Source organism: Equus asinus, chromosome 26, assembly GCF_041296235.1.
Source record: "Equus asinus isolate D_3611 breed Donkey chromosome 26, EquAss-T2T_v2, whole genome shotgun sequence".
NCBI classification, from domain to species: Eukaryota; Metazoa; Chordata; class Mammalia; order Perissodactyla; family Equidae; genus Equus; species Equus asinus.
In genome coordinates, this window is record NC_091815.1 from 40,091,207 (window position 1) to 40,104,690 (window position 13,484).

A 13,484-nucleotide genomic window follows, 5' to 3' on the forward strand; every position below is an offset into this window, starting at 1 on the left:
ACAAACTCCTAAGACCTGGGGCGTTAGTTATTCCAAGCTCGCTCCACCATCTTCAATCCACCGCTTCTGGACTTGCCCTGGGGTCAGCATCCAGGCGGTGGGTGGAGGAAGGGCAAGCGGCAAAGTCCCAACTTCTTGTGGACGCCTCCCTCCCCTCACCCTCCCCAGGGGTGGAGCGGCCCACGCCCCCTCCTGGAGGCAGGCGGGAAGTGCGTTCTCTGGCCGGCTGGCTGCGTCCCAGGACCAAGGCTGCGCCATGGAGGCGGGAAGGAAAGTGAGGAGCTTCGGGGGCGCTGGCTCTCCCTGACACTCAATCAAAGCACGAGGTGAGTGCTCAGTTCATGCTTGCCAAACCATGTAGACGTAAGCTACAGTTATAAAAGGTTACGTTTCTAGCCATTTGGGGATATTATAGATTGAATGTGTTCCCGCAAAGGCATATGTTGAAGTCCGAACGCCCAGTAACTTCCCAATGTGACTGTATTTGAAGCTAGGACCTTTAAAGGGGTAATTGGGTTATATGAGGTTAAATGAGGTCATATGGGTGGGCCCTAATCCAATGGCTGGTGTCGTTAGAAGAGAGACGCCAGGGTGTACGCGGGCACAGGGGGACAACCACGTGAAGAGGGAGCAGGAGGACAGCCGTCTGCAAGGCAAGGAGAGGCGCCTCAGGGGAAACCAGCCCGGCTGACACCCTGACCTCAGAATTTTAGCCTCCAGAAACGTGAGAAAATAGATCTCTGTTGTTTAAGCCCTTCAGTCTGTGGTATCTTGCCATGGCAGCCCTAGAAAATGAATGCAGTGAGTGTGTAGACTGAGCTACGAAGAGGTCCCACCGGGCAAACCTTCCTGGCGTGAGACACCCAGATCGGGCGGTGAACAAGCAGCCACTAAACAGAGAATCGCATTTATTCCATTCTCGATGAAGTGCCAGACACACCGATCACTCGTGGCTCCCAGAAGATGGGGTTCAGGACCAAGGACAGCGGCTGGTCTGAGCCACAGCGAGGGCTGGAGATCAACAAAAGGATGGCGGGCAGGAGGGACCAAGGAGGAGCTGCCCCATCCCGGCATCCCTCCACCTGCATTGGAGAAGCCCACCCCAAGGGAACCACAGAAAGAAGCAAGAGACCAAACAGTGACTCTGCCAGAGTATGTTGAAGAAGAGTGTGGAATTCCCACCAATAACTGTTCGTTGATGGCTGAGGTTGGCAAACTTTCTGTGAAGGGCCAGATGGTAAATATTTTACGCTTTGTGGGCCACAGAAGCTCTGTCTCATATTCTTTTCATTTTATTTTACAACTCTTTCAAAATGTAAAAACCATTCTTACCTTTTGGGCCATGCAAAAGCAGGTCTGGCCGCTGGTCTAACCTTGGGCTGCTCTCTCCTGGGACCAGTGAAATTTGGGGGTCCTGGTGCAAAATGAAAATTGGTGCCCTTTCTTCTGAGATTATAAGGATTTTGAGATGGTGATGGCAGAGCGTGAAACCGAGTGTGGGCTCTGTGTGGTTGCACAGGTTGCACACCCACGAAGCAGGCCCTGCTGTGGCTTGTCCTCACTGAATTCTCGGGAATGTGACACAAGCCTTTTGGGCATCTCTTGATGTCCCTAAGTTAACTCTAAAGAGAGAGCAGGCTGAAACTTGGCCTCAGTTGGTGGTTATCTGGGAGGAAGGCCTTCTCTACGTGCTGGGCCCGCCCGGAGGCACTTCCCCGAGCATGTGGGTCTTCTGGTGGCAGGTGAGGTTCCCGATGCGCCTGAAGGCCTTGCCGCACGCCTTGCACTCGTAGGGCTTCTCCCCGGTGTGGATCCTCCGGTGTGCTGTGAGTGTGGGCTGGTGCCGGAAGGCCTTCCCACACTGCCCGCACTGATAGGGCTTCTCTCCCGTGTGGATCCGGCCGTGCTGGACCAGGGTGGACTTGCGCACGAAGGCCTTGCCGCACACGCCGCACTGGAAGGGCCTCTCGTCGCTGTGGACGGCCTGATGCTGGAACAGGAACGACACCTTCCGGAAGCTTCTCCCGCACTCGCTGCACCGGTAGGGCTTCTCGCCCGTGTGGATCCTCAGGTGGATGGAGAGGTGCGCCTTCTGGCTGAAGGTCTTGCCGCACTCCTTGCACGCGAAGGGCCGCTCCCCGGTGTGGGTCCGCCGGTGGACCGTGAGGTAGCCCTTCTGGCTGTAGGACTTCCCGCAGGCGCCGCACTGGAACGGCTTCTCGCCCGTGTGGCTGCGCCGGTGCACCACGAGCTGCACGTTCTGGTTGAAGGCCTTGCCGCACTCGGCGCAGCGGAAGGGCCTCTCGCCCGTGTGGATCCGCTCGTGCAGGATGAGGGCGGAGGACTTGGTGAAGCGCTTGCCGCACTGCCGGCACTGGTACGCCTTCTCGCCAGTGTGCGTCTTCTGGTGCTCTACCAGGGTCATGCTCTGCGCGAAGGCCTTGCCGCACTCGTAGCACTTGAAGGGCCGCTCGCCCGTGTGCGTGCGGTGGTGGTTGACCAGGTCGGATTTCTTGCGGAAGGCCTTCCCGCACACCCTGCACGGGTGGGGCCTGTCGCCTGTGGGGGCCCGCTGGTGCCCGAGCAGGGACGAGCGCTTGGTGAAGCGCTTGCCGCACACGTCGCAGGCGAAGGGCTTCTCCCCGGTGTGCAGGCGCTGGTGGTCCACCAGGTTGGTGATGAGGGTGAAGGCCTTGCCGCAGTCGCCGCACTTGTAGGGCCGCTCGCCGGTGTGCGTGCGCCGGTGCCCGACCAGCTGCATGTTCTGCACGAAGGCGCGGCCACACTCGGCGCACCGGTACGGCCGCTCGCCCGTGTGGATGCGCTGGTGCACCGTGAGGTTGGCGCGCTGGCTGAAGGCCTTGCCGCACTCAGGGCACGTGAACGGCTTCTCGCCGGTGTGGACGCGCTGGTGCACGGCGAGGGTGGCATTCCTGCGGAAGCGGCGCCCGCACTCGCCGCACGCGAACGGCTTGTCCCGGGCGTGTGCACGCTGGTGCTGTGCCAGCTCAGTGCGCTGCGCAAAAGCCTCGCCGCACTCCCGGCACACGCAGGACTTCCCGCCGCTGGGGGCTTGCCGGGGTCTCTCCAAGCCGGGACACCGCGGGTCACACTGGTGGGGCCCCCTCTCTTCTGGAATTCCTGGCTGGGGGTCTCGGGGTCCGCACTCTGCAGGGGCGCTTCCTGAAGGTGTCCCGGCCTCTCCTGACGCAGAGCGCCAGGGGCAGCCCCCTCCCAGCCCTCCCAGGGCCAGCCTGGGGGGCGCTCCAGCAGGGACAGCCTCCTCTGGGCCGTCTGTCTCAGGCCTGCACTCCAAATCTGAAAGAGACCGAAAACACGAATGTGACTCACGCCACCTGCTCCTGGAGCTGGGAGAGGTGAGGGCTGGGGGTTGGGAAAGCAAAGAGAAGCCCCCTTAGGCACCTCCCAAGGGCTCTAGGCAAGGCCTGCGGCTATGGCCTGAATGTGCCCCCGCCCTCCACCTCCAAATTCCTATGTTGAAATCCTAACCCCTTAGTGATGGTATTAGGAGGTGAGGCCTTTGGGAGGTGATTAGGTCATAGGGGCAGAGCCCTCAACAATGGGATCGGTGCCCTTATAAAAGGGACCCCGCAGAGAACCCCCTCATCGCTTCCTTCATGTGAGGACACCAAGAAAACGGCTATGAACCAGGAGGAAGGTCCTCCACCGAACCCTGCACCTCACCCAGTGAGCTCAGGTTCCGGAAGTTCTCCAGCATCACATCCTTGTACAAGTCCCTCTGAGCTGGCTCCAGCTGCTGCCACTCCTCCTGGGTGAAGTCCACAGCCACGTCTTTGAATGTCACCAACTCCTGCAATCACAAAGATGTCTGGTTCACCCAGGCCACCAGGCTGGGGGGAGCGTGGGAGGCGGGCACGGTGCTGGCTTCAGTGGGTCATCCCTGGAGGACCTTCCCAGCACCATCCGGGCACGTGGTAAGTGCTGTGACTGTGGTGACCATTATCATTACAGGGCTGGGGCTGATTTGGTTTGGGGTTTGAGGGCTGCGTTGGGGTCCCCAAGGCCATCGCCTGGTTTGATGATTCTCTACGAGGACTTGCAGGACTCGGCATAAAGTCATACCCACAGCCACCCCGCCCCAGGTGACAGAGACACAGGCCATGGAGGGGACTAGGGTGGACAGGGGCTCATGGGACTCTCTGGCCACCCAGGCTGAGCCACCCATGAGAGGATGACGGGACAACACTACTCACCAGGGCCTCGTCAGCCAGCAGCTGGGTGGCCATCCCTCCACTGCCTATGGTGACTGGGGGACAAGGGGCTGCTGGGGCTCTAGCAGAGGGAGAGAGAGAGGGGACAGTAAGAGACCAGGCCTAGTTCTGCCTCCTAGATGCACATGTGCGCGCACACACACACACACACACACACAGCAAACACAACTCCCCCCACCGCCCTGCCCTTCTCATCCACAGAAACACACAGAGATGCAGCAGACACACCACCTGGGCTCACAACCCAGACACTAACCCCATTGTGTGGCTGGGCAGGTGGGGAGTGGGGCACTTCTCCAGGCAGGATCAGCCCCAGGCCCACTCTACCTAGACACCCCCGCCAGGCTGTGGACCTAGGAGCCATTCAGGCCCAACTGATCGGGCCCCCGCCACTGCCCCAGGCCCCGCTTACACTTGGGGTCCAGCTCAACTACCAGAGGAAGAGGCCCCCGAGGACAAAGGTCCCGGGACAGGGAAATCAGTCCCAGCTACAAAACGTCCACCACACCCTCAACTGTCCCTTGCTGTGTCAGCTTCCTTGTCTAAGATGTAGGGTGGCCGCCATCCCTGACCCAGCTCATGGGGCTCTAGAGAGAACAAAGGCCTCTCTCCTCTGCGCTGACCCAGGCCTTGCCTGCAACTGTCCTTTGACACTTGTCACCCTGGGCTGGTGAACTGTGAGGCTGCAGGGGCCAGATACCTGGGTTTAAATCCCAGTTCTGCTGCTTACCCACTCTGTGACTTTGGACAAGTGACTCAACCTCTCTGTGCCTCAGTTTCCTCATCTGGAAAATGGGGATAAGGCATCCACCTCACAGGGTCATTATGAGGTTTCAACAAGATAGTGTAAGTAAATCCCTTTACAACACCTGCCGTGTGGTAAGGGATACAGAAATGCTTTATTATTATTGTTACTATTTTTTATTATCACCCTCTGTATATGTGACATTTTCCCCCACTAAACTGGGGTTCCCTTTAGTAGCCTTCATCCCAGCAACTTGCATAGGATTTGGCTCACAATAAACCCCCCTCCTTTTTTTATTGTGGTCAAATACATGTAACATGAAATTTACCATTTTAAAGTGCACAGTTCAGCAGCATTTAGCACATGCACAATATTGTGCAACCATCACCACTGTCTAGTTCCAGAACATTTCCATCACCCCAATGCAGCCCCTCCCCATGTACCCCTCCCCCCAGCCCTTGGCAACTACAAATCTGCTTTCGGTCTCCATGGATTTTTCTGTTCCAGACGTTCCATACAAATGGAATCATACACTATGTGGCCCTCTGTGTCTGGCTTGTTACACTGAGCATGACGTTTTTGAGATTCATCCATGTGGTGGTGCGTATCAGTGCTCTGTTCCTTTCCACGGCTGCATAATACTCCATTGTATGACCATACCACCTTCACTTATCGATTCATCTGCTGATGGATATGTGGGTTGTTCCCACCTTTTGGCTATTGTGAATACGTGTGGCCCAGTATTTATCTAAGTCCCTGTCTTCAGTTCTTGGGGTATACACCTATGAGTAGAGTTGCTGGGTCATGTGGTAATTCTGTGTTCAACTTACTGAGGAATCGCCAAACTGATTTTCCACAGCAACGACAGGCCACTTTACATTACAAAAAGAAATTCTGGAAATACAAAGGTGGAGGGGAACAGGGCCTTTTAGGTCATCTGGGGCCTAGGGTCTGGCCCCACCTCGCTCAGATTCAGGGTCTGGGAACCTGCATTTCTAACTAGTCTCGCTTCCCACTAGTGACCCTGACATGGCTCCAGCTCCCCCTCAAACTCTTGTGATCACAAACCCCAGTTGGTACAAAAAGAAAACTGAGCCCAGCAGCAACCCGTGGGTGTTTATTTCTAAATGATATACAAGCACATGATACCAAACGCCATATGTTCATGATACATAACAGAGAACATCCTGTGTGTAAAATATGTGTACCCTGTATGCATGGGCTACAGCACTAAATACCAAGCACACAGGAATATAAGGTACACACACACACACACAGTATACCATAAGTATATAGGTGCGCACACTCTAAAGACCACACATATGTGTATATGAGCTGTAATCACACACTAAATAGCATAGATACATGCATGTGAGGTGGATATGAACTGAAAGACAACATGTATGTAAGATGTATACACACTAAATGTCATATCCACATGTCGATGAGGTCCAATCACACACAAAATACCACATCAATGTGTATATAAGATATATGTGATCTTATATCTGTGTGCTCTGGTACTAAATACCACGTATACCTGTATGTGACGTGTAATCATGCACACTAGATGCCATAGATACATGTGTGTAAGATATGTGTAAACTGATTACACACATATCACTGTTCTGAATACCACATGCGTGGGCATAGACACTGCACACAACAAATACCGTATATGCATGTCTATGAGGTGGATGAACACTAAATACCAGATACCCTTGTAAATAAGGTGTGTATATAGACACAGTAGGTACCATATATACATGTACATAAGGTGTATATATAGATACTCACATTAAATACCGTAATTACACCTATACACTGTACTACACCAAATACCCTATATATGTACATATGCATACTCTACTATATACCATATTTCATTAACTGTAAGAGCCAATCGATGGAAAGAAACCATGATTTTATCTAAGGAAAAAAAAATCTGCCGATTAAACCACAATATACTATCAGTGGTAAGACATATCCTAATTTCAGAGATGTTAAACTGAAAAAACTCGCATCCTAGAATTAAAGACTAAAGCTGAATTACTCTGCTCAGACTGGGCCGACCTACGAACTCCAGCTCTAACATTCTCTGGCTGTGCCCCACTGGGTGGCCTGGCACACGCCCCACCCCGGAGGCCACTGTCTGGATCCACTCCCCAGTTGTATGGCCCTGGGCAGGTCACTCAAGCTCTCAGTTTCCTCCTCTGTAAGGTTAGGGACATAGTACTGCTGCCTTACGGGGCTGTCGTGAGGATTAAGTGAATCCATGTAGCTAAAGACCTAGAATGGTGCCCAGCACAGGGCTTCCTAAGGGGTTATTAAGTCGCACTGTGGGGGCCTTTTCTTTTTTGTGCCTCAGTTTCCTCACCTGCAAAATGGGGAGAATCATAGTGGGTACCAGGTCGAGCGACTGTGAGGGTTTACTGAGCTAAGAGGGTGTCTCCAACGTCAGTATGCACAGCATCACCCACGGAGCTGGAGGAGCCACGGCCCCGGGGCCCACCCCTGCGAGTCTGCGTCGCCTTTCCGGGGCGGCCCGCGAATCTGCATCTCTGATAGCCCGGGGGACGGGGCCACCGCAGGGGTATACGTGACCGAAGCACCAGCTCAGCGCCCCGCCACTGCCAGGGCGGCGCCGCCGTTACTATTACCAAACAACAGCGAGAACAGGAGCAGCTCCAACGGTGGAGCCCCGCGGGCCACCTTGCATATGTGCTGTCCCCGGACCGACTGTCTAGGCGGGGAAACTGAGGCACGGAGGGGAGGGGATTCAGAGCGCCCTCCGGGGTGCCCCCCGTGATGCGGGGCGCGAGGTCCTCCCCCAGGACGGAAACGCGACCGACCAGAGAACCCGGCGGGCGGCGCGGACTCACCGGTGGCCACCGGTCGGCGGTGGGGCTCTGGCGGCGGTTGGGCCGGCGGGAGCGCGGTCTGCGCCTGCGCGGTCCCGCTGCTCCCGCCCCGCCCCCGCGCAGCGCGAAACCACGCCCACCCCTCGCTCCTGGATGTCTCCGCGCGACTTCAGAGCGAGAGAGGAAGGAGGTGGGAGAAGGAGGTGGGAGGAGGAGGAGGAGGAGGGAGGAGGAGGGAGGAGGGAAGAGGAGAGAGGGAGGGAAGAGAGAGGGGAGAGGAAAGGAAGGAGAGAGGAGAAGGAGGGGAGGCGGGAGAAGAAGAGAGGGAGGGGGAGGCAGGAAGCAAGGAAGAGAGGAAGGAGATGGAGGGGGCGCGGAGGAGGGAGGGAGAGGAAAGTGGGGAGGGGCTTGGAGAGCGGAGTGGTAGGGAAGAGAGGGGAGCGGGGAGAGGAAGGAGAGAGGAGAGGGAGGGGAGGCGCGGATAGGGAGAAGAAGGAGGAGGGGTGGGAGAGAAGAGAGCCGAGGGAAGTAATGAGAGAAATGGAAAGAGGAGGGAAGGGACGTGGGGGAGGAGGGAAAGGGGAGAGAAGGAGGATGAAGGAGAAGGGGGTGGAGGAGAAGAGGGCGGCAGGAAGGACGCGGTAGGAGGAGGGGGAGGAGGAGGGGGGAGGGAGAGGGAGGAGGAAGGGAAGGAAGAAGGGGAGCAGAGAGAGAGGAAAGAGAGAAGGTAGGAGGGGTGGGAGGGAGATTGTGTAGGGAAGAGGGGAGGACCGAGGAGGGGGAAGGAGGGGTAGGGGGAAGATGAGGGGATGGGGAAGGGAAGAAAGGGAAATCGCCTCCACAAGACTGAAAAGAACAAGAAGGTGATTGGTTAGAGCTGGTTGTGAACAGGAACTCTGGCACTGGGTCTGCCCGCGTTCAAATTCCACTGTGTCCTCTGACCGGTGTCCTAACTCTCTGAGTCTCGCTTCCTCGTCTGTACTGAGATTGCGAGTAAGGAAACCTCCCTATCAGGCTGTTGTGTGAGGTACACGAGTAGATTCGCATGAAGTTCTTACAGCAAGGCCTGGGACCTAAAGCAGCGCTATCCAGTGGAACTTTCCGCACTGATGGAAGTGTCCTGTGTCTGCGCCGTCCCATATGGTGGCCACTGCCTACATGTGGCTGTTGAGCACTTGACATGCGGCTAGTGCAACCAAGGAACTGAGTGTCTAGCTGTGTTTAAATTTTCATAGTTACATCTGTCTACTAGCTACTGCATTGGATAAGATAAGCTTTGCTAACTGCAGCTGTGCGTATTCAACATAAGTTTGTTGTTCAAAACTAGCCGGGTCTTTCTGTCCCTCTTTAGTGTATGAATGAGCTGTCTTCCCCAGAAATTCAAGGTTCAAATGTCAAGATTCAGTCTTCAAGGCCAAACACAGGCTGACAGGAAGGTGCCAACCAGCAAGGCCACCTCCCCCTCCCCTACCTAAAACCCCAGATAAAAACCCCTGCCTTTTTCCTTTTGGGGATTGGATCTGAGTTCTAACTCCCATCTCCTCCTCTGGCTGCATTTCAATAATAGTAAACCTCTTTCCTTGCCTGATGCTCATGCCTGACATTTCTGTTATTGGCCCCACTGTGTGGCAGGTAAAAGAACCTGTGTTTATGTTCAGTAACAGATTAACCCTTTGAATTCTCGCCTTGTATCTATAAGATGTGCCCCTCACAATGGAAAACTTTCACAAAAACACCATTACTACTACTATTGTTTATTGAGTGTGTGCTATGTGCCAGGCCCCCTGAGAAACTCTTGACACACATATCATGTCATTTAACTGCAGGAGGAGAGATTTAGGTATAATAAATTTGGGAAAGGCCACAGGACAGGGCCAGCAAGATGGGGATAGCACGTGGTTGTGTTTTTGTCTTTACTTGGATCTGAGCTAGAAAGTTCTGGAGCTCACAAAGAAAGGATGGACAGAGCAGAATTCTCCTCCCCTGACAGCTGTGGCCACCACGCTGGGGGCGCGTGTGTGGTCCTCGGACTGGGGAATCTCACACTACCCCTTCCCATAAGCTGGTTTTTTTCCTTTGCCCCTTTCTCTTCTCTTCCCATCCCCGCTCCATCTTTCCTTTTTCCTTTAAAAATTTTCTCATTTGGATATTAAAAATGGCCACATATTTTTTTTGCAGCTCTGGCTATCAAGAGCTGGACTCTTCCCACTCCTCGAATCTGGGCTGTCCTGTGGCTTGCGCTGACCAATAGAATGTGGCGGAAGTGGTTCTGTCAGATTTTGGAGGTTAGACCTTCCAATTCTGACCAATTCCAATGTGTGCATTTCCCCCACACCACCAAGCAGTTCTTCAGTACCAGCTGGGTATTGGAGACACTATCTACTCAGAGATAGCGTCAGTTAGCAACTAACAGATACACCTTTCCAGAACAGTTTTCCTACTGGCACTTCCACCTCAGGTGGGTAAGAATGTCTGTCTCAATTACTGCCTGGTCCGTCAAGGGGGGAGTGGCTGTGTGCTCCTAACTTTTTTCATCTTCACTACATGGAAGAATCCCAAGGGGAGGGGTGGGTAGAGACTGTCCATTGTTCTCCAGCATCTTGTCTCCACTCCTTCCGTAGTGATAGAACCCTAGGTTTTAGCTGTGTTGCCCAGGCTCCCTTGCAGTTGGTGGTCATGTGACTAGGTTCTGACCAATGATGTGCAAGTGGCAGCATCAAATGAGAGCTCCCTGGAGGTGGACGGCTGCTTTCAGATTCTGGTTTTGCCACTACCCTCGTAAGGAGCCTGGGGAAAGTGACTACATTTCTCTGTGCCTCAGTTTCCTCATCTGTATAATAAGGATAAGGATAGTATCTACCTGATAGTGTTGTTGTGACGATCAAATGAAGTAATACAAGGAAGCATTTAGAGCAGGTCTTGACACATAGGAGGGTCTGTGATGTGTCGTCATTATCATTACAATAATTTCATTATCTCTTCCTAAGGTTGATGTGAGGTTTAAGTGCCACCGTCCTCCGTGCCTATTTTCAGAACAAGTTTCCCTGGGATTTATTGGTCTCCTGAGACCAGGGAGAAATATTAGGAGGAAATTACATCCATCCATCTCCCACCAGCACCACCACCCCAGGGGGCTCGATAGATTTTCCATCTCCTTTATCATAGATACTCATTTACCCAATAAATATTTCCCGAGGCATGAAAATTCATAGGGGGAATTTTCCTTTTGCCAAAATTTCTTTAAAAAGCTGCTTACAGGGAATGTGGATGTTTATTTGTAGGCGATCACCTGCTTTACAGAAAGACTGAGAGGTGGGAAGAAGTGGAGGAGGAGAGGCAGGTATGAAGTTGGCATTTTCTCACTGCCAAAGTCAATGTAGCACAGGGAGGTTGCTGTGAGCAGAAGTGTGTGGAAAGGGGGAGGAGAGATTTGGGGCAAGAAGGAGTGTGTGATTTTTTTCCTTTTCCCCTGAGTGGTGGGGGAGAGGCTGTTCTAAGAAATAAGAAGGTGGATGCCTAATATATGCACACCTAGCGTTTCTGCATCCTCTGATGAGCAGGAATCTCAAGAGATGAGAGACTTCGGGGTGAGCGGGAGTCATTCATTCAACAAATATCTGAGCACCTACTCTGTGCCAGGCTCTGTCCCCAGGACTGGGAATCCAGCAGTGAGTGAACCAAGCCCCTTAGGGAGCCACCACTGCTAATCTCTGAGTGTGATCAGAGGTAATAAGGCGGAGAGGGAAGGGGGAGGCTACTGCAGCTTGGGCAGTCAGGGAACCGTCTCTAAGAAGGTGACATTGGAGCAGAGCCCTGCTCAGAAAAGAGAAGACAGCTGGGTGGTTGTCCGGGGCAAGCAAATTCTCCCCAGTGTCCACTGGAGCCTTGCTTGGAAGATAGGAAGAACTGGCAACACCCAAGGGTCCGTACTTAGAAGGTTGGCTAGTAGGTTAGGATTCAGCTGGGTAGGGGATGGGGAGGAAGGGTTGAATATAGTGATATGGGAGGAGGTCAGAGTCACAGTACTAAATGAAAAAACAAACAACAATTGAGTATTTTTTGTGCACTCTCATTTGTGTTTTTAAAAAGTATATATAGGTATGCTTTTGTATATATAGCTAATATGTATAACCATATATTTATATGTAGAAAAAGTATATGAAGAAACAGTACTACTTCTGTACAGTGGGTAATCTATTGAGACCCTTCCATGAAAGTTGGTAAATAGCTGCTGGCTGAAGCTCCCTGAAGCCCCCTGCTCCTGCTGCCTTGTCCCCTCCTTTGTATCACCAAAAGGATGCTAGCTGTTGGTGATTAAAGTAGTTAGACTGGCTCCTACTTCTGTACAGGTTGCTAATTTATTGACGTGCTTCAGTAGGAGAGAGAGCAGAATGTACTTACTCTATCTTAACTGGAACTAGGACCCTCCTGATGCTTTTTAAATAGTAAGGATGAAATACTTCAAGCCTAAAGGACAGTATAGAGAATAAGACAACTGGCCTCCCACCTATTTACCACTCAGAACTATTTGATTTTTTTAAAGTATGGAGGTACATGATTTTGGTTTTAAAAAGAAATTTTAAGCCACCGTATATCTATGTCAATATTATATCCCAGATCTTTATGCATTCATTTTATCCTAACCCTTTAAAAAATTTACCTAATTTTCCACTTTATTTATTATTCATTTAAGAGCTTATTTGATACAAAACTCGAAAGGGACAAAAGAATCTATGACAAAAAGCAAGGATCTCTTCATCTTCCAACACTGGATTCCCTTCTGGCAACCACAATTATCTGTTTCTTTTGAAGCCGTCAAGAAATGGTGTATGCATTTCACAGACACACATACACACGCATCTCTTCTGATCCTGACAGGGCCAGCCAACAAGGAAATCAGACGGTGGGACTGTCTTTCCCATCACTGGTGGTCTAGATCTGCAGAAGGGTGATGTGGGTTTCCATGGGAATCAACCATCTCTCTGGATAGAAAGAAAAGACAGATTGGCTTCCCAAGAATGGCCCTGGGATCCTCTCTGAGAAGGGGACTCCTGCAGAGACCCAGGGCAAAGACGGAACAAAGTTGGTGCTGCCAGCCATCCCCAGCCCCCTCCCTGGGGAGTGTGCAAGCCCTGGGGTGAGGCTGGGAAGGGGAGGGCTGTCACTCCTGGTGTTGAGAAACCTTCAAAAATAGGCTGCGCCATGGCGTAGGACGGGGGCAGGCTTTAGAGCCAGTCAATCTCCAGCCTGAGTCACGACTCTGCTATTCACTGGCTGTGTGAGCAGGTAATTCGGTTTCATAGCTATCTGAAGGGTGGCTGCTGTGCCAGGCGCTGAGAATCGGGGGTGAGCAAGACAGTTCACATCTCACCTCTCAGAGGGGGACTTACTTACCTTCTCTGAATCCCTCTTTGAAAGTTATTTTATTTCTTGACAGTTAATAAGTCAATACATTTTCTTTGTCAAAGGTCAAAGCATATTGATAAAGCAAGGTTTCCTGCTGATCTCACTTCGTCAACCCCAGTCTCTGCTCTAGAGGTGAGTGACGGTTGTGGATTTGGGGTATGCTGGGAGGGCACTTTTTCTTTTCATTTACTAGCATATCTGTGCCTATAGAAACAGACG

General features: G+C 52.5%; 2 protein-coding genes across 10 annotated transcripts in view; one reads left to right on the top strand and one right to left on the bottom strand.

The window, feature by feature from the left end:
* Positions 1–892: 892 nt before the first annotated feature.
* On the bottom strand, positions 893–8,048 carry LOC106847406 (zinc finger protein 420-like). Its single transcript, XM_014866681.3, has 4 exons — positions 7,881–8,048; positions 4,236–4,314; positions 3,706–3,832; positions 893–3,318 (listed from the first exon to the last, which is right to left on the bottom strand). Exons 2-4 carry the CDS (start codon positions 4,266–4,268, stop codon positions 1,685–1,687), a joined length of 1,794 nt encoding a protein of 597 aa, XP_014722167.3. The 5' UTR covers positions 4,269–4,314; positions 7,881–8,048; the 3' UTR covers positions 893–1,684.
* SMIM17 (small integral membrane protein 17) overlaps positions 7,971–13,484 on the top strand; it is a 29,735-nt gene continuing 24,221 nt past the window's right edge. For 2 of the 9 annotated variants that reach the window (XM_070499599.1, XM_070499605.1), the window contains exons 1-2: positions 13,129–13,145; positions 13,328–13,397. The gene's annotated coding sequence lies outside the window, so the exon portion shown is untranslated. Of the gene's footprint in view, positions 8,050–8,528; positions 8,587–13,128; positions 13,206–13,259; positions 13,398–13,484 lie in introns of those variants that run through there. The other 7 variants (XM_070499604.1, XM_044759287.2, XM_070499602.1 and 4 more) reach the window with 7 other exon arrangements.

Excerpts from the sequence above, each read along its gene's own strand:
- LOC106847406 (XM_014866681.3), bottom strand. The coding sequence starts at position 4,268 with ATGGCCACCCAGCTGCTGGCTGACGAGGCCCTG. Across the intron at positions 3,833-4,235 it reads TGCTGGCTGACGAGGCCCTG|GAGTTGGTGACATTCAAAGA; the intron begins GTGAGTAGTGTT and ends TTGTGATTGCAG. Across the intron at positions 3,319-3,705 it reads CCGGAACCTGAGCTCACTGG|ATTTGGAGTGCAGGCCTGAG; the intron begins GTGAGGTGCAGG and ends GGTCTCTTTCAG.